This window comes from Cryptotermes secundus, unplaced genomic scaffold (assembly GCF_002891405.2).
Source record: "Cryptotermes secundus unplaced genomic scaffold, Csec_1.0 scaffold349, whole genome shotgun sequence".
Taxonomy (NCBI): domain Eukaryota; kingdom Metazoa; phylum Arthropoda; class Insecta; order Blattodea; family Kalotermitidae; genus Cryptotermes; species Cryptotermes secundus.
The window spans coordinates 365,078-384,803 of record NW_019739217.1 but is presented as its reverse complement, the minus strand read 5'-3'; the positions used below and the strand labels follow the sequence as shown (position 1 = coordinate 384,803).

Here is a 19,726-nt window from a genome sequence, read left to right as displayed (position 1 = left end):
TTTCTTTGCGTCATGTCGCAGACATCGTGTCATGACGCATGCCGATGTGCGACCTACAGGCGACAGAGTTCAGTGATGCTTCCTAACTGTACTCCATATCGACTTAACGTCTGCTGAGTGCTGTTATCGTAGCCCAGCCTGAGTTCTAGTTATTTCTATTGGAAGCACGTGCTAGCGTAGTTGGAATGAAGCGAGTTCGATTCCCGACGAAGTCACTGCATTTTTCACTTGAACTAATCCTTCCAGCCTCAATATGGCCCTGGGGTCGACTCAGCCTCTAATAGAAATGAGTACCAGGAATCTTCCTGGGGGCAAAGGGCGGCGGACGCGTAAGGCTGACTACCTCGCAGTCATCTGTCAATCCATTGCCTATAAAATGTGAGAACCTCGACGTCTCACAAGCCTATGGGCCTCCACGACCTGTTGCAGGGATAGCTTTACCTTTTTACATTACTTATTTTCATTCTATCATTCATTCTATTCGGAAACCCTGTACTTTTCGCCAAAGTAACACACAGGGAGTGAAGAGGACTGCATATAGGATACTGTTGGGAAAACCAGAAGGAAAGAGATACTAGGAAGACCAAGGCGTGGGTGGGAGGAAAATATTGAAATGGATATTAGGTAAGATGGGACAGTATGGACTAGACTGGTTTGGCTCAGGACAGGGACCAGTGGAGGGCTCTTGTTAACACGGTAATGAACCTTCGGGCTCCATAAAATGTTGAGAATTTTTTAGCAGCTGAGCGACTGGTGGCTTCTCAAAAAGGGCTTAGCTCCATGGAGTCAGTTGGTTTATTCTGTTAGAAAATTAAAGTCCTTCTTGTAATTAAGTAAACATCACGAAATTGACACATATAGGGGGAGTGGTGGTACAGCTCCAGCATTATTATACTATGCACTAGATAGAAATGGGTGGTCAGCTTCACCCCCGGCTAAAGAGTCACTGGATAGAAGACTGGGTGTGCCAGAACGTCCGTGTGGACGCTGTGGAGCAGCTGTATCGTTTTTCAGCCAGCAGCCTGTTCACTATTCTTACTGAGCTATCCTGAATTGTCATTTCCTAGGTAATGCGACAAGAAATTGTGTAGATCTCGGATTTGGATGAATATTTATTGAACGATAACTGTTTACACTCACAAATACAATTATTCGCACTTATAACGCCCTTCAGACGTTTCCTCTTCCTTGTTATACACTCTCGCACCGCTAATCACGGTGGACTGTCTTCTACTCTGCTCTGAGCTCAACTGGTCTCTTGCCGCAGTTGGACTGTTATATCCTGCACTCGGACTGAATAGGGAACAGTTCGTTTCACCCGCTGCTATGCAAACGATTTTCCTGTTGCCGCTGGAGTTCGTGTTTACTGTCTCAAACAGTTCGTGACAAATAACAGTGGAAACCCCACTGTTAGACTTTCATCTCCGGGGCAACGATTTCCTAGGTATTGCTAACCGTTGACCAGTGACGGACGTCTTATCATCCGACCTTTCTGTCGGCACGTCACATAATCTTTTTCATTTATACTGAACGTGCTTTCTAAATTCTGATAAGGTGAAGCTATCCCTGTAGTAGGCCTGAAGTCCCATTAGATTGTGAGACGTCGAGCTTCCCACATTTTCTAGACAGTCAGCTCACAGATGGCGGTGAGGTTTTAGCCATACGCACCGGCCGCCCGCCCTTTACACACCAAGAAGATTCCTGGTACCCGTTTCTGTTAGAGGCTGAGTCGACCCCTGGACCATGACCTCATCGGGAATGGAACCCGCGACCTTCCGGCTTGTAGCTACTACTGTCGCAGACTACTTTTCATTTTGTTTCTGACCTTGAGACATTCAACTTATGTTTGTGTGCAATTACGCATGCTGAGAGAATGCTTAAGTCCGAAATTCCGTTGCGGAAATCGCTACGTCATGATGTAAACAGAAAACCGAATTCCATGCGCGGCTCCCGGATGCTTGGATTGCTTTCGTCCGAGAGTGCATCTCTTCCTCAGAAGACAGCAGGTAGAAAAGCTGTTTTTTGTTTGCTGCTTGGGAAGCATTAGCAGCGAGAGGTTGTTGTAAGGTCTGTGATTCTGCAGCAGAGAAGAGCGATTCCCTTGTTCCGGTCCCATGAGTCGAGCAGACTGCACTTGAGACAGCGATAAGGCATGAAATGTTGACTTGTCTCCACTAAAGATCGTTTATTTTTTGGTTGTTTATTTCACGATGCCATCAGTATTTACAGGAGTCGGGTTAACTCGGTATATTGGCGGGCTATGGGAAGGACGTCCCGGGTTCGATTGCCGGTAAGGGCACACTATTTTTCACTTCTCCACGACACCGCGGTAGCGTAGTTGATTGAGGCACTATGCTACAATCCAGAAGATCGCGGGTTCGATTCCCGATTCTCAGTCTCTAACAGAAATGAGTAGAGGGAGATTACTTGGGGCTAAAGGGCAGCCGGCACGTAAGGCTGACAACTTCACCACCGTCTGTGAGTCGATTTTCTAGAAAATGTGGGAGCTTCGACGTCTCACAATCCTATGGGCCTCCACGGCCTGTTACAGGGATAGCTTTACTTCTTACGTCATCCAGACCGGTTATTATACAATGGGGGACGAATTTCCTGGGGTAAAGCGGCCGGCGTGTGAAGCTGATCACTCATCTCCATCTACGTAGTTCCGATATCAAGAATAATGGTGCTATACAACCACTCCCCCATACACCTTCATAAAATGGTGATTAATTAAGCATAAATATAACTTTACTTTTTTTAAGGCCGCGCCGTAGCTCAAGCGGTTAGTCGCTGGCTTCCCACCGCGGCGGCCCGGGTTCGATCCCGGGTCTGGTCAAGGGGGATTGTGGTGGACAAAGTGGCGCTGGGGCAGGTTTTCTCCGAGTACTTCGGTTCCCCTGCCAATCTTCATTCCACCAATTGCTCCACAATCACCCTCACCTATCATCTGGGGCTGGTACAATAGGCCAGAAGTGGCCGCAGTACAAGGGACTTAGTCCCACCCCACTAGAAATAAAAAAACGAAACTTTACTCCCTTATGCGGAGTTATTTTTGGGGGGGGGGGGCATAGTTACCATGTGTCAATAAACAGGCATGTGCCTCATCATGTTAGTGCAATAATTGAACGGTTGTAAGCTTGGCCGCCGCCAAGTTGAAGCCTCTTATATTTTCTATATCTCACTTCAGCTTGTCCCATACCGCGAACATGTTCATTCTCATGATACCGTATGACTTCTGCTTGTCGCCTGCACAATTTTGTTATATAATCGTATACAAACGGAAGGTTGAAAGCCGTGCGTGTCTGCGTGTAATATCGCGTTGTTTACAGAGCCGTTGCTTAGTAACGGGTTTACATGCTACATTATGAATATTCTCATTATGAGGGTTTTCCGAGCCTCATGTTATTTCCTCTCTCTTGGGGTAGGAATAGACTGCTCCTGAGCTGCCTGTTCTCAGAACATCTGCAGTCTACGTCAGAGAGACCAAGTCCATTCATAATGCTGCGTACACTGGCACGTTCTGATTACGTATTGTGTACCTGAGGTTCTCACGCGAATGACTATGAAGCATACGGTCTTCCGGGTTGTAACATCTTGCAGTTTGCGTCGCCCAAACGTGGAGGAGGAACACAGCCTCAATATCCGAGGCAGAATAGAAAAACTAGGAAGTACCCTGAAGATGGAAGCGATATGTTCCTATGAGACATCCGTCTAAAACGTCTACAGTTGTCACTGTGCTTAATTAGTTAAGCACTACGCCATGAATGTGTAAGCTTTGTACCAGATGGAGGTGAGCGGCCAGCTTCACGCGCTGGCCACTCTACCCCTGTAGAAATAATCCCCGGTACCCATTGGATAGGGTCCGATCACACTGGCAGCGCGGTCTAATGGATGAACCGTCTTCACCCGCTCGACTACTGGGATTGTGATTTTGAATTCAAGGAGTCCTACCGACTGTGTATACATTAAGAAACTGAAAAGGCTGTCAAGGTCCACATGGTCTGTAGATAGATAAGAGGCCGGGTGGACCTCAGAGCCGGTCTGGACGCTTTGGAGAACAGAGAAAAATCTTGCTTTGAAGGGAGTCGAACCCGGACCGTCCAGCTCGTCGCTATACCGACTCCTGTGTATGCCCAATTAATATTTCCTGAGGTACTGTTATCTTGATGGCTCAGTTTCCATTCTGGATGGTCGTTCCTTCACTTGCCTGCGCACAAGGCGCTAAGGGCAATGACCTCTCCGGCACCAAACCAGATCTGCCGCTGTTCCCCTCTTCAGTTCCGGCCCAAGAAGCGTTTCCGTTAACGAGCCCCAATCTCTCCCATGCCACGAAAAAAGGGCGTCCATTAGGAGGCCACGGTAACTGTATAACCCAAGCTATGCAACTCAGAGAAATGAAGTGTGCGTCATCAAGCAGCGTGAAAAGCACGGAACAAAGAAGTGTCAGTCCGGGCGTCTCATCCATCTGCTGGACTCACATGACGGACAATTTCGCACCGCCTCCGGCTCAGCGTAGAAGTCTTCCGGTCCATGACGCCGTGTACTTTACATGGCTGTCACGATACAGCGTCGGAGCGTGTAGTAACAGATGAGGTGGTCGTGGCCTAGTAGAGGTAAAGTAAAGGTTGTCCTTATGCTTAGCTAATTAAGCACTACGCCATGAAGATGTATGGGGAGTGGGTATATAGATCCACGTATTCTTCACATCGACACTAGCTGGAGGTGAATGGTCAGTTTCACGCCCCGGCCGCTTTACCGCGGACAAAGTGCCCCCGGAACTCATTGGATAGGAGGCTGGGTGGGTCTCAAGGGCCTCCAAGGGCTGTTACAGGGATAGTTTTTATCTATGTTAATTGGCTCTGCAGATTGATGATTGGCTGTTTGAAGAGGGGGCACATAAACTTGATACTGCAGCGCAGTCCAGTGAGGTGAGGCTGATTGTCTCCACAAGCCACTTCAGATATTGCACCTTTTTCACCCACACCGCCATCTTGAATGTTTACGCTCATAGCGCTCAAATATCTTCAGTGTTGACAGAATAAAGATCTGCTTCCAGAAATGGAAACGTTGGTTCTTGTGTCTCGTTTCATTTTAGAGCAATGTGCTTCTGAAAGTGATCAATTCTTCCGTAATATCCCTCTGAATCACACGATTTAATAGACCTAAGAGAAGTCGCGACGTGAGGCCCAATTTATCCGGACGGCGGGGGCCTCTTCGCTTGACCAAACGCGCTCCACTAGCGCTCTGCATTCCGCACGACAAGGCCACGCAAGCTCTCCCGATATGCCAGCTCACCATGGCCTTCCACTAGCGCTCTGCATTCCGCACGACAAAGCCACGCAAGCTCTCCCGATATGCCAGCTCACCATGGCCTTCCACTAGCGCTCTGCATTCCGCACGACAAAGCCACGCAAGCTCTCCCGATATGCCAGCTCACCATGGCCTTCCACTAGCGCTCTGCATTCCGCACGACAAAGCCACGCAAGCTCTCCCGATATGCCAGCTCACCATGGCCTTCCACTAGCGCTCTGCATTCCGCACGACAAAGCCACGCAAGCTCTCCCGATATGCCAGCTCACCATGGCCTTCCACTAGCGCTCTGCATTCCGCACGACAAAGCCACGCAAGCTCTCCCGATATGCCAGCTCACCATGGCCTTCCACTAGCGCTCTGCATTCCGCACGACAAAGCCACGCAAGCTCTCCCGATATGCCAGCTCACCATGGCCTTCCACTAGCGCTCTGCATTCCGCACGACAAAGCCACGCAAGCTCTCCCGATATGCCAGCTCACCATGGCCTTCCACTAGCGCTCTGCATTCCGCACGACAAAGCCACGCAAGCTCTCCCGATATGCCAGCTCACCATGGCCTTCCACTAGCGCTCTGCATTCCGCACGACAAAGCCACGCAAGCTCTCCCGATATGCCAGCTCACCATGGCCTTCCACTAGCGCTCTGCATTCCGCACGACAAAGCCACGCAAGCTCTCCCGATATGCCAGCTCACCATGGCCTTCCACTAGCGCTCTGCATTCCGCACGACAAAGCCACGCAAGCTCTCCCGATATGCCAGCTCACCATGGCCTTCCACTAGCGCTCTGCATTCCGCACGACAAAGCCACGCAAGCTCTCCCGATATGCCAGCTCACCATGGCCTTCCACTAGCGCTCTGCATTCCGAACGACAAGGCCACGCAAGCTCTCCCGATATGCCGGCTCACCATGGCCTTCCTCTAGCGCTCTGCATTCCGCACGACAAGGCCGCGCAAGCTCTCCCGATATGCCGGCTCACCATGGCCTTCCTCTAGCGCTCTGCATTCCGCACGACAAGGCCACGCAAGCTCTCCCGATACTTCCGGCTCACCATTGCCTTCCACTAGCGCTCTGCATTCCACATGGCCAGGCCGCGCAAGCTCTCCTGAGACTGCTCCCCATGGCCTTTCTCAACATTTCCCTTTTCGCTCATACTGGACTGGTTAAACAAACAAGTAAATTTGTCCCTGGCCGGTCACGGTAACCGAGCCGTCTAAGGCATGTACTGTCTTCGCTCGCTTGGAAACCGGGATCGTGGGTTCGAATCCCACTCAGGGCATGGATGTTTAGTTTGTGTGTGTGCGTTTTTCTGTGTTTGTGTACAGATAGAAGCCTTGCGACGAGCTGATCACCCGCCCAAGGGGTCCTACCGAGTGTGTAAGATCTAGAAAAACCGAAGTGAACGGAGAAGTTCATGGAGGTAGGCGTAGGCTCACTGGGGCTGTAGTGCCAAGGAAAAAAAAGTTTGTCCCTGTGCTTAATTAAACACCACTCATGAAGACGTGTGGTGGAGCGGAGGTACAGCTCCACACATAATTATCCTCTGCGCCAGATTATAGGGACTAGTTATCAGCCACCGGTACCCATTCGATAGGAAGCTGGCCCACGGCCACGTACAGAAAATATTCTTGCCCCTGCCGGAAATCGAACCCTTATCCCTCGGTCGTCCAGCCTCTAATTCAGTTATCATACCGGCTGAGCTATCACGGGAAATGAAGTATCTACAACGCACATTCGGGTTAAGGAAATCATGAACACGCGCGGTATGATTTCAAGCCGGCCGTCCGCTCTCCTCCTGCCTTACGTGCGTGCCACTGCCTCCCCTCCCACAAGGAGAATAATGAACCCAGGACTCAGAGAGGAAGATCGTAGATCGGTCATGTCAAACTCCTTACTGCAGAAGAGCCACAAAGAGACAGTAAATATTCCAGGTAAAAAGGGTAAAGCTATCCGTGTAACAGGTCTTGAAGGCCCATAGGGTTGTGAGACATCGAGGCTCCCACAGCTGGCGGTGAGGTTGTCTGTCTTACGCGTCTCCCGGTCGCCATTTACTCGTTTTTGTTAGAGGCTGAGTCGACCCCCACGGCCATAGGATTAGGTCAATGTAAAAAAAAATTCAATGATCTCACTGGGAATCGAACCCGCAACCTTCCGGCTTGTAACATAGTGCCATAACCAAACTATGCTACCCTTGTGCCTCCGTAATTATTACAGGGTGAACAAAATTTCTTCTTAGAAAACACGTGACTTGTCCTACTATTATAATGTTTGAAGTCCATATGCACCGAAGATGTTTTTTTTTCGGTTTATATTGTTCCAAAGTCTGATACGCCTGCTGTACACGGGAGGAAAGCCAGGATACAAATAATGATTGGCGGTCATGGGGAGGGGTGGGGGTGGGGGTGAGGGCAACATATGTTCATTCTTTCACTGACCCGATTTTAAGATTAGTTATTTTTGTTAACGTCTTTTAAAGTTCCTCGATAATTATGAACACAGACATCCATGCCTCGAGTGGGATTCGAACCCGCGATCACAGTGCCTTGAACGAGTGAAAACAGTTCATACCTTAGACCGTGCGGCCACTGTGGTCGGCGCTTCGGAGCTCCACCAGGCAAATTTATTTGTCTAGAAAATGTGAGAGCCTCGGCGTCTCACACACCTGTGGGCCTCCACGGCCTGTTACAGGGATAGCTTTACCTTTTATAACAACATGATAGTTTTTTATGAAGACCACAACACGATATGGAGGTGTACCGACATAAGGACACCTTGCATTTGTAATTATCTCTTCAGTGTCAATAACAAAATTCCGTTACGCTAGCTGCCTCTCGGAATGCAGCGCGCTCGTAACTTCCTCATTTCAATTGCAATATCCAGTTATCCACACATGTCAACTTTCTTGAGCCTCGCCATTGTTTCCAGGACACGTTACGTCACGAGGGTCCTTGTTTGGGTCTCCTATCTGCTGAACATAAATTTGTATCTTCCTTAGCGGATTTTCGTGTCAGTAATATAATAAAGCAAGGTCACGAAGCCTGAACTACATTTCCTGTTAGACCTACTCCAAGATGGCGTCCTTCCCGTCCTGACTAATGAATGACTCATTCACAATTGTTAGGGTGCTGACCGAGTGCGCCAGAAGTCGGTTACCTAGCAACAGATACCTTGGGTCAGACGTTATGCGGTCCGTGAAGAAGACAAACATTGCATGAAGCGAAACATCAACTGATCCACGTTCTGGTGGAAGCATGGCACGATCTAACGATAGAAGCGCGTGGGAGTGGAGGGAAATTACAATATAAACTACAGTGAAATAACCAGCGGTCACTATACGTACCACCAGCTTTAACATACCAAAAGCCTGCATTCTGCCCACACAGTACATCTGGGTGTTCCGTATGGTTCTCACAATAAACAGCGACCGTTTCCCTAAACAGCATTAACGGGTTGGGCTTTGTAGCGGAGATGTAATGTGCTTCCTGTGAGGTAACAGGCTGTGGAGGCCCAGAGGTTTGTGAGACGTCGAGGCTCTCAAATTTTCTAGACAATCTACTCACAGACGGCGGTGAGATTTTCAGCCTTACGTGCAGGCCGCACTTTACACCCCCACCCCACCCCCCGCCAGGAAAATTCCTGGTACTCATTTCTGTTAGAGGCTGAGTCAACCCAGGCCCATACCAAAATACCGGACAATGGATAAAGTCTGAAATCCAGTAATTCTACGGCAGAAACTTATTAAAGTTCGTCGTACTCCTTGAATGAATAACTGTGAAATATTTCCTAGTTCCTCTGAAGCAACCGGAGTGGGAGCCAGCGAACTCTGTGTTTCCAGTGGCAAGGTCACGGTACGGTACCATCATCTCCCAATATAGCTAATAGGGCCACGATTTATGACTGGCAGGTGACGTCATATAGACAGGTTTATAATTATATGTGACGTCATGACTGCGTGTGGGGCGGGGGGACGCTCGCTGGTGAAGCAGGCAGAGATGCAAGAAGGAGCAGACATACCTGCACACTAGATGGGCTACAGGCGTACCAAAAAGTAAGTACACGTTCAACCACATAAACAACACACAACTTAAAATATCCCATAAAGAGAAAATATTGTATCGTGTAGAGATGTAATGGCGGTATACGAGGGTCATTTCTGGGCAACGGCTCGGTAAACACGTGCCCGTTCCTAGACAGCAGATTCCTAATAATGCAACTGCACTAAAAAACGGAAGAGCTATGTTTTCTATGTGGTCCGTGCAGAGGCTTTATAAGCAATGGACAAGGTTTGAGCTTAGTTCTGTACGAGAGTCTGTGAAGAGAGGACTTGAGCTTGGAGTCGGAGGCAGAGGAATAGTCACTGTTGTCACGTGGCACGACTACAGACGGGGGTTCGGATTGGTGAATGGATTTATTGACCACTTACAGGTCGTAACTACAAATAACTATAATAACACTATTGCTATTCCACACTTTGCAGTTCACTAGAGCCACAGTCTAGTGTTCCAGTAACGGCTCCAACAATGGATATTCCTTTTTGCCTCTGGCTGAAGCCCTTTCTTCACAGTCTCCCGTACAGAACTGACTAAGCTGTACTCTTGTCTCTTGCGTATAACATCTCGGCACGGACTACAAAGAAAACACAGTTTTTCTACTGTTGCATTAGTGACTATTGGTGCGGGAAGTGTTCACCGAGTTGTTGTCCAGAAACGGCCATGGCATATCCACCCATCTCGAGGTCGTTGCATAGCTACGGCTCTACATGCTACAATTACACATTACAGAGACAATACACATGGCATAGAAGGGGGAACTACATTGGCTTCATTTAGAAACACTGTAAACACGAAAACACCGAATGCAGTGGCGAGGAGGCCACAGCAGTTCCCCCCGAATTCCAGCGCACCTGAGGATGGCCGAATAGCCAGAAACATGTAGTGCAGTGACTAGGATTTAATTTTAAATACTGATATTGTTGCATGGTGGACGGTAACAAAACTGAAAATAAATTCAAATGAGCAGAGGAGCAAGACGTGACCCTGTCCTCTGACTTTCCATATCAGTAACGTTAAGATATACATATTGTCACGTGTCTGTTGTTTGCGTGACTAATAATAACGGGTTCGCGATTACATGATTGGATTTACTGGCACTTCTGTTACAATTACAACAATTACAAAAGCTCACAACAAATGATTGCCTAAGACTCGCTCCATTCCTTACTGGACCACAAGTATCTTCTCTTCCAATGTAGGCTTGGTTCTGATTTACGAGTCGGTCACTTCCCCAGCTTCCGGTGTCCGCTGGTTAACAGTCCATGGCTGTACAGTCAACTTGTGAATTCTCTTACGGCTGGAACGACGACTGTCTGGCGAATGCCGAATGACTGAACTCCCTTGAAGTCTGAGTCTGAGTCTTATGTTACGACCGACGGTCAGTCGGCCAGTCTGTTTTGGAATAAAGCACCCATCTGGGGCTTATGGCAAGATTTTTATTACTGTCAGACAGTTGCGGATTTGTTGACGTGGGGCGCTCTCTCTGACGAGGGGACGGGTCTTTCGTTTACAATTGCTGCTGGCCCTCGCCAGCGCAGTCATTTTCAGGTCCGACTCCCGCGGTACTCGTGACCACGTTTTACTGCCTGAAATTCGAGACTTCCCCAACCTGAAGGGCCAAGTTCCCCAGGGCAGGGTGGCCTAGTTATACCCCCAGACACTGGATTCCATTTTCGTCGCCTCCTACGGTGGAGGTATTCGAACCCGCCTCCACACGGGAAACTCCGTGGAACTGAACTGAACTCTCCTTCTGTAGAGACGATTATAGATAACCATCTCGAAGAGTTCGTCTGTTACTCCTTCTATTGGTCGCGCGGTAACGTGCTTACCGAACCGTTGACTGGCAATGGACTGTTTAACGTCTATTCGTTGCCGCAGGAACGTGTGTTAATTTCGTGGCGAGGCGTTGACTAGTAATGGACCACTCCGGCTTTCAGGCGTCATGTCACAATGTATTGGTAGGTATGTCTGTTATTACTGTTACCATTATTTGCGGTTTATATAACGACGCTGTCAGTAGATGCACCTCTAGTATGATAGTGTGAGGCAGAATTCGGGAAGGACTTGGCGGGAAGCGGTCGTAGCCAAAATCGAAGTGTCATACTATCCGGAATGTTCCCAGAGGACCTGAGGAAGCCCACGAAAATCTCACCCTGGATAGCGAGTGTTCCCACTCAGATATGAAACATGTAACTTCCGAATACAAGTCTAGAGAGATATCGCTACGTTAGCCTGCTCAGTGACGCTTTATAATCTTGTTACATTTCTGTCCCGACTACTGTGTTCTGGGATGTGACGCCATTTAGTCTGGCAGAATGGAACCAAACGTTTCGGATGAACTTGCTTCCTCAGTCTTCAGGGTTGAAGAAAATTTTTCCTTTGTTTACTTCATTATGTAATTGTGCTTTCACAGGCAACTTCTATTGATGTTTCAAACTTTGTTTCGTTGTGTGTGTGTGTGTGTGTGTGCGTGTGTACGTCATTGCATTGCTGCTGTGACCGGCCGCTTGGGGCGCGGAGCCGTCACAAAAATAAACAAAGAATTTTAATTTTGCTTACTTTTTCTGATAGCCCGAAATTTAGTCCTTTTCCTGTTACGGACGTGTATATACGTCATTTGACACTTCAGTATTCTATGTGAGATTTTAGGTTCTCATGACGGTGATTTAAAGATTGCTGCCTCTTTAAGTGTGACACCGTGTATTCCGATGTTTCGGAGGAACATGCAGTGGAGGTAGTGTTTTCCTGGCTTCGCATCGGAGAAGTCACATTTGTTTCATTCTATGAGGAACCTCCCACTGGGGAAGGGACTCACCACATCATTAAAGAGCATCACAGCTCTTACGCCAGCAAACTAGCTTATAGAATTGTAGATTCTGATTGCTTAATAAATAAATAAAAAATATTCTAAACTAGCGTAACGCCCGTTGAAAATTCAACGGAAAATTTCATCATTTGTTCTATAAGTTTTCGTACTATTAACTCAACCTGCTTTCTTCCGTATTCTTTTCCAGTCCTATATATTAACAAATGACGCGTCAAGGTCGACGTTTAAAGCCCTCTCCCACAAATAACAAGCACAAATAATCATAAATCGTCTCCTATCGTACATAGCACACAACACTTCACATATCCACATGAAAATATAATTATCTATGCTCACGTAATAGACACGATACACTGAAACAAAAATTGCTCTTCATTTCTGAGTTACGATAAATAACCCCGTTCATGCAACGTGTTAATTTTCGAACAGTTCATTGCTACAGACAAAGGTAACAGGCCTTGGAGGCCCATAGAGTTGTGAGATGTCGAGGCTCCCACATTTTCTACACAATTGGCTCACAGATGGCGGTGAGGTTGTGAGCCACACGCGCCGGCTGCCCTTTACCCCCAGAAAGATTCCTGGTACTCATTTCTGTCAGAGGCTGAGTCGACGCCAGGGCCACAGTGCGGCTGGAAGGATTAGGTTAATTGAAACATACAATGACCTAATCGGGAATCGAACCCTCGGCCTTCCGGCTTGTAACATAGTGCCTCAACTAATTACGTTACCGTGTGCCCCTAGTTCATTGCTATGGTGACCCTAAACTGCGTAATGATATCGATACATTGCAATAGGAGCAGCAGCACGGAGAGGGGTTAAAGACGTTGCTATAGCAACAGCAGGTGTGACGAGAGTCAGCTGGGAAACTCACTACTCAGTTTTAATATATGCAGCAGAGCGGAAAGTAGCGCCAACAGTTTATGTTGCTTTTGCTGTATCTTGCGGCCAAGTAACGGGGCCTTGTCCCCAGCCACGACTGCGGGAGACATCGCACCCAGAGAACTTCCTGAGCCGTGCCGGAGCAGAGACGTTCTCGTCTCTCGGGGACTTGGGAAATTAACGGAATTCTGTGGAAATCGAAAAACCATAACCGTGTTCAAAAATATCCGGCTAAATCCCCCTATACTGAGTCATATGAATCTAGGTCACACCTCCCCAACTTATTCCTTTATCACCAACATTAATATTATCCCCGCATCTACGGTCCCATTTTTGTCGGTTAGCGAAAAGTGCAGTTCTGCACACTGTTGCAGGTCCTTATCAGGTTGTACGGTGACAGCAGGAACCTAAATAGCTTTCCAGCCTCTCTAGACCCACAGTAAGCTACAAAATGTTCCTGTACAGTCACGGAAAGTGCAGTTCTGCACACTGTTGCAGCTCCCTATCACACTGTAACGTGACAGCAGGAACCCAAATAGCTTTACAGCCTCTCTAGACCTACAATAAGCTATAAAATATTCCTGTACAGTCAAGAGAAGTGCAGTTCTGTACACTGTTGCAGGTTCCTATCTGGCTGTACAGTGACGGCAGGAACCTAAATAGCTTTACAGCCTCCCTACACCTACAGTGAGCTATAAAAAGTTCCTGTACAGTCAAGGAAAGTGCAGTTCTTCATACTGTTGCAGGTTCCTATCAGGCTGTACGGTGACAGAAGGAACCTAATTTTTTTTTTTTTTTTTGGCTAAGTACAATTTTTTTCGGACAGAACCAATCCAATATCACTGTAACAACGTAGGTTTCTTTAGCGTCTGCAAAACAGGAACAACATTGAGCTGTAGGAAGAGAAACGTCCACACAAAAGAAGCACAAAAGCACACTCCAAAGAGAATAAAACTTCAGTCACGATATACATATGTGAATCAGGAAGAATTACATATAGACCTAAACAGCAATAGTACCCGAGCAATCAACCTTAACCTAATACAAACATTAACGATTCCCAGAAGACTTCATCTCCCTCTATTATATGACAAGCATCACGAAAACTCACATCGTCCTGACGAGACAGAAATAATAATTTAAATAATTTTATCACTAAGGTTAACTATAATATAAAACCAGCAACACGTGTTATGACGAGACATCTCATGACGTGTTTCTCTTCTTTTAAGTTCCACTCTGATCGGAGTGGCGCTTGTGTTGTCATGTTTCTCTGCGTTTCAGTGCCACTCTGCTCGGAGAGGAGCTTGTGTTGACATGGTTGCCACTTATTTCTCTGCGTTTCAGTGCCACTCTGATCGGAATGGCGCTTGTGTTGCCATATGTTTCTCTGCGTTTCAGTGGCACGAGCACCACTCCCTAAAGAACGATATCTGCACAATGGAAGACAGGCGATGCGTGTCAGAATTCTGTCTCTGTATGCAGATTAGGTTATTTTAATTTCAATGTAACTACAGATATGTAAAATACATTCTGAATGAAATTAATGTGGGATCTAAATGCCTGAGAAACTCCCACTTGTAGCTCGGGTCAGGCATTCTGTGTACTGCAATATCCTGTATAACAGGGAAGAGATGTTCAAGAGTTCACACTCTATCCCGACATTTGTTAAGAATCTCACGAGACCCCGTCAAAGGGCATTAGTCTCTCGTGAGAAAATTTCACTCTTATCAACATCCTCATCCTTTTCTTCCTTTCCTCTTTATCTGTTTCTTACTTTCATCTTTATCCTTTTCAAGTAACGAATTCCTTTCCCATTTCTATTTTTTTTCCGGCTTTACGTCATTCCTGTCCCCTTTCCTTCTGCCCTCTCCTTTACGGTGTAATAGTTCTCTCACACCCTCGTTTTCCTCTGTCCATTTTTGCTTTCATTCCCTTAATATAAGTAATTGTTTTCAGTACTGAGGATTAGCACGTAACCTGCGGAAGACTGTATTTGCACACCATGCTCTGATTTGCTGATTTATACTGCTGCTATACGACGATTCGTCACGATCAGCTGCCTTTATTGTGCGAATTCCTTCGGCCTTTCGGCCATCATCACATAAACTGTCGTGAAGCTGCTATGCTGGCTCGTCAGTCCACAACGTAATCTTTGGCTAATGTATCAGCTGTACGTTAGTTCATGTAAGTAGGTGAATGATGGCCGAAATTTGTCGCGTAGTAAATAAACTGTATACAGTAAACCCTCGCTAATCCGGTTACGGTTATCCGGATCGAAATAATAAAAATTCTGTTCACAGCTGAATACTTACTGTGATATGTAGACCCATTGCTAGGCAGCGACTCGGTAAATATATTCCCGCTGCAACAAATACGCAGGAAGTAACTGAATAACTTCCGGTACTATGCTCTTTTTTCTTTTTTTATTGCCTATTAAGGCTAACTTTTGCTTCACTAAACCCGATGATACCATACGGAATACACAGATCCAGTCCGTACCTCACAAAAAAGACATTACGTCTTCGCTACAAAGTCCAACCGGTTAATTCTGTTTAAGAAAACAGTCGCTGTTTATTGTGAGAACCGTACGGAACACACAGACCCAGTCCGTACCTCACAGGAAACACATTACGTCTCCACTACAAAGCCCAACCGGTTAATGCTGTTTAGGAAAACTGTCGCTGTTTAGCGTGAGAACCATATGGAACACACAGATCCAGTCCGTACCTAACAGGAAACACGTTACGTCTCCGCTACTAAGCCCAACCGGTTAATTCTGTTTAAGAAAACAGTCGCTGTTTAGCGTGAGAACCATATGGAACACACAGATCCAGTCCGTATCTCACAGGAAACACATTACATCTCAGCTACAAAACCCAACCGGTTAATGATGTTTAGGGAAACAGTCGCTGTTTATTCTGAGAAACGTACGGAACACACAGATCCAGTCCACACCTCACAGGAAACACATTACATCTCCGCTATAAAGCCCAACCGGTTGATGCTGTTTAGGGAAACAGTCGCTGTTTATTGTGAGAACCATACGGAAAACACAGATCCAGTCTGTACCTCACAGGAAACACGTTATGTCTCCGCTACAAAGCTCAACCGGTTAATGCTGTTTAGGGAAACACTCGCCCTCTATTGTTAGAATTTTACGAGACAGAAATAAACTCTGTGGGCAGAACGCAGAGTTATTTAATGTTAAAGCATGTGGTAAATATAGTGCTTTAAAAGGCTGGAGAACGTGCGACGTAATGCAGCAGAACATGACGTGAAATTACAAGTCATGCATACAGCGGCGCACCGTTAGAGGCGCTACGGTCGTGCCAACTGCAAGACGACATCCAGCCACCCATCCAGCCATGGCATAATATGGTCACAATGAAGCATGACCGCCGGTCAGATTGGACGCCGGTGTCCTTCCGTGCGTCCCATTCCGATCAATCATTCTTTTCAGATCCTGGTCCTGAATAAAATTCCGTTTTCACGACGTGACAGATTTCTGACCACCACAGGAATGCATTTTTTGTTGTTAGAACAAAGTATATGGCGACGTCTCTTCACGAGACCGCAGGGCAGAATCTAACACAACGAAGGATTAATATTTACTTCGAAAACGCGGCAAAGTTGAAATATTTCGGAGACGACCGTAACAAATCAAAATTTGATTCAGGAGGAAATTAAGAGGAGATTGAACTCGGGTAATGCTTGCTACCATTCAGTCCAGAACTTTTTGTCTTCTCGTCTGCTGTCCAAAAACATAAAAATTAGAAGATACAGAACTATAATTTTGCCTGTAGTTCTGTATGGGTGTGCAACTTGGTCTCTAACATTAAGGGAAGAACATAGACTGAGACTGTTTGAGAAGAGGGTGTTGAGGAGAATATTTGGACTGAAGAGGGATGAAGTGACAGGAGGTTGGAGAAAACTGCATAATGAGGAGCTTCATAACTTGTACTCTTCTCCAAGTATAATTAGAATGATAAAGTCAAGAATGATGAGGTGGGCAGGGCATATAGCACGAATGGGGGAGAAGAGGAATGCATATAAGATTATAAGGGGAAAACCAGAAGGAAAGAGGCCACTAAAAGATCTGGAGGTTGGTGGGACGGTAGCATTAGAATGGATCTTAGATAGGTACGAACTTAATTGATATGGCTAAGGATAGGGACCAGTGGAGGGCTCTTGTGAACAGGGTGATGAACCTTCGGTTTCGCGTAAAATGTTTGGAAATTCTTGAGTAGCTGTGCAACTGGCGGATTCTCAAAAAGGGTTCAACTCCATGGGGTTTATTTTATGATTCTGTCAGGTGGCGTAATTGGTTGAGGCACTATGCTACAAGCCGGAAGGCTGCGGGTTCAGATCCCGATGGGGTCAATGGGATTTTCAATTGACATAATCCTTGCATGTACAGTATGGCAGACAAACATAACAGGCTGTCTAAAACGAGCCGGAGACACTAAGCACCCTAGCAGTGCTAGCAGTTGTCATGTAGCTTTTTGCCGTAACCTCCTGCAGATGCAGAAGTAACGCCACGTTAGGCCAGGACAACTTCCATCAACACGCTTCTACGTAGCTATACAACCATTCGGCGGTATGTAGTCTCTGTTAAAGGTAAAGTTGTCCCTGTGCTTAACTAATTAAGCACTACGCCATGAAGGCGTATGGGGGAGTGGATGTATAGATCCAAGTTTTCTTGACCTCGGCACTAGCTGAAGATGAGTGGTGAGCTTCACGCCCCGGCATCTATACCCCCGGGGAAAGAGCCCCCGCTACCCATTGAATAGGAGGCTGGGTGGGCCCCAGAGCCGGTCTGGACGATATAGAGAGGAGAATATTCTGACACTACCGGAACTCAAACTCCAACCCCTCAGTCGTCCAGCCCGTAGGCAGTCACTATACCGACTGCGCTATCCCGGCTCCTCATGTAGTCTCTGTTACTGAAAGAAATGTATCGCTGTTACTTAACAGTCTTCCTATTTTGCTTGCAGATTCGACGATGCTACGCAACGGTTCATGCAGGATTCCAGGCTTCCGGTGGACGTCGGTGGTACTGTTCTTCGTCTTAAGCCACACAGCCTTCAGTCTCAGTACGTACAGATCACACAGTTCTTTCCCAGAACTACCCAGTTCAAAGTAAGAAGTCTCAACTCAGACTCGGAAGGAGATAATTACAACTTTATGTGAGCACTGTGGCACTCTAGTGTCCTGCTCTCATGTTCATTTTAAGTTCAGGCTGATTGTGTCCCACCCAACCTTCGGTACCGACAGATTATTCCCCAGGGGCATAGTGGCAGGAGCGTGAAGCTGTTACCTTAACTTACGGCATACACCTTAGGCTCAGTGCCAGTGAGGTGGGAGCGATAGTAGCACAACTACCAAAATCCTGATAAAACCTTCTGCGGCTATCAGCGGTGACAGGGACCATCTCTGTCTCCCCCCCCCCATCATCAGGGTCTGACGTCATCAGACTGAGAACTGTGGTGTCGACAGAAACCGTACAACATACTAACCGAAGTAGTTGAGCCGGGATAGCCCAGGCCCAGTTCAAGTCAGTGTTGGGCAAAGTGACACTGGAGCAGGCCTCCTTCAGTTACTTTAATTTTCCCTCCCTATTCTCAATCCATTAAATGCTTCATTTCTCTTGTCTACTATACAGACCATATGAAGCTTATGTATCAAGGGACTCAGTCTCAGTCTCACTACATACAAATAGTGTATAACGAAGAGCCGGGACAGCGCAGTCGGTATAGCGACATGCTACGGGCAGGACGACTGAGGGGTCGGGGTTCGAGTCCCGGCAAGGTCAAGAATCTTCTATTCTCCACGTCGTCCAGACCGATTCTGGGGCCCACACAGCCTCTTATGGATACAAGGGGCTCTTTCCCCGTGAGTAAAGCGCCCGGTGTGTGAAACTGAGCACTCACCTCCAATTAGTGCCGAGGTCAAGGAAATGTGCTCTATACATCCACTCCCCCTTGCGCCTTCATGACATAGTGCTTAATTAGTTGAGCACAGGGACAACTTTACTTTTTACCTATGTTATGATACCGTTTAGTCTGGTAAGTCGCGTGACGTCACATACCACAGTCATGGTAACTTCATGAGGAGCTCAACACTCACGACCTCACTTCGGATTCAATAAAAGGCGAGGAATTTCTTCACCATCTGAGCAACTAACAGTTTCGCAAGGAGTAGAACCCTTCAGAGTTCATGTGCGCCAGCCGGTAAGCACTTGAAGAGCGCTACACAGAGGGGCTAGCGACGTGCAGGACTTTGCACTCCAAACATCTAGAGCTATGGTCTCCAAACTACGGCCCGCGGGCCACATGCGGCCCGCGATGTGATTTTATCCGGCCCGCGAAAGAATTCCGCAGAAATGCACCAATTGAACTAAATTTCCAGTGAGTACTGGCAAATGTGATTCCGAGCTTACTGACCTGACATATTATACTGCAGTTTGATGGCTTAGCTGTGGAAAGGTTCTTTCGCGCTTCTTTCAGCTCAGGAATGAAATTGATATATTTCTTACCGAGAAAAACCATCACGAACCACTTTTATCAGATACCGAGTGGCTTTGGAAATCATCATTTTTTGCTGATCTGGTGAACCATATGAACCATTTGAATTTAAAGTTGCAGGGTGAAAATAA

At 47.0% G+C, this 19,726-nt stretch overlaps 1 protein-coding gene across 4 annotated transcripts in view; it reads left to right on the top strand.

The window, feature by feature from the left end:
- The window catches only part of LOC111871709, a 95,028-nt gene that overhangs the window by 33,808 nt on the left and 41,494 nt on the right, over positions 1–19,726 (top strand). For 3 of the 4 annotated variants that reach the window (XM_033754367.1, XM_023864984.2, XM_023864983.2), the window contains exon 2: positions 18,066–18,164. In XM_033754367.1, the coding sequence (XP_033610258.1) occupies positions 18,074–18,164 (91 nt within the window). In that variant the 5' untranslated portion in view covers positions 18,066–18,073. Of the gene's footprint in view, positions 1–9,331; positions 9,359–18,065; positions 18,165–19,726 lie in introns of those variants that run through there. The other variant, XM_033754366.1, reaches the window with a different exon arrangement.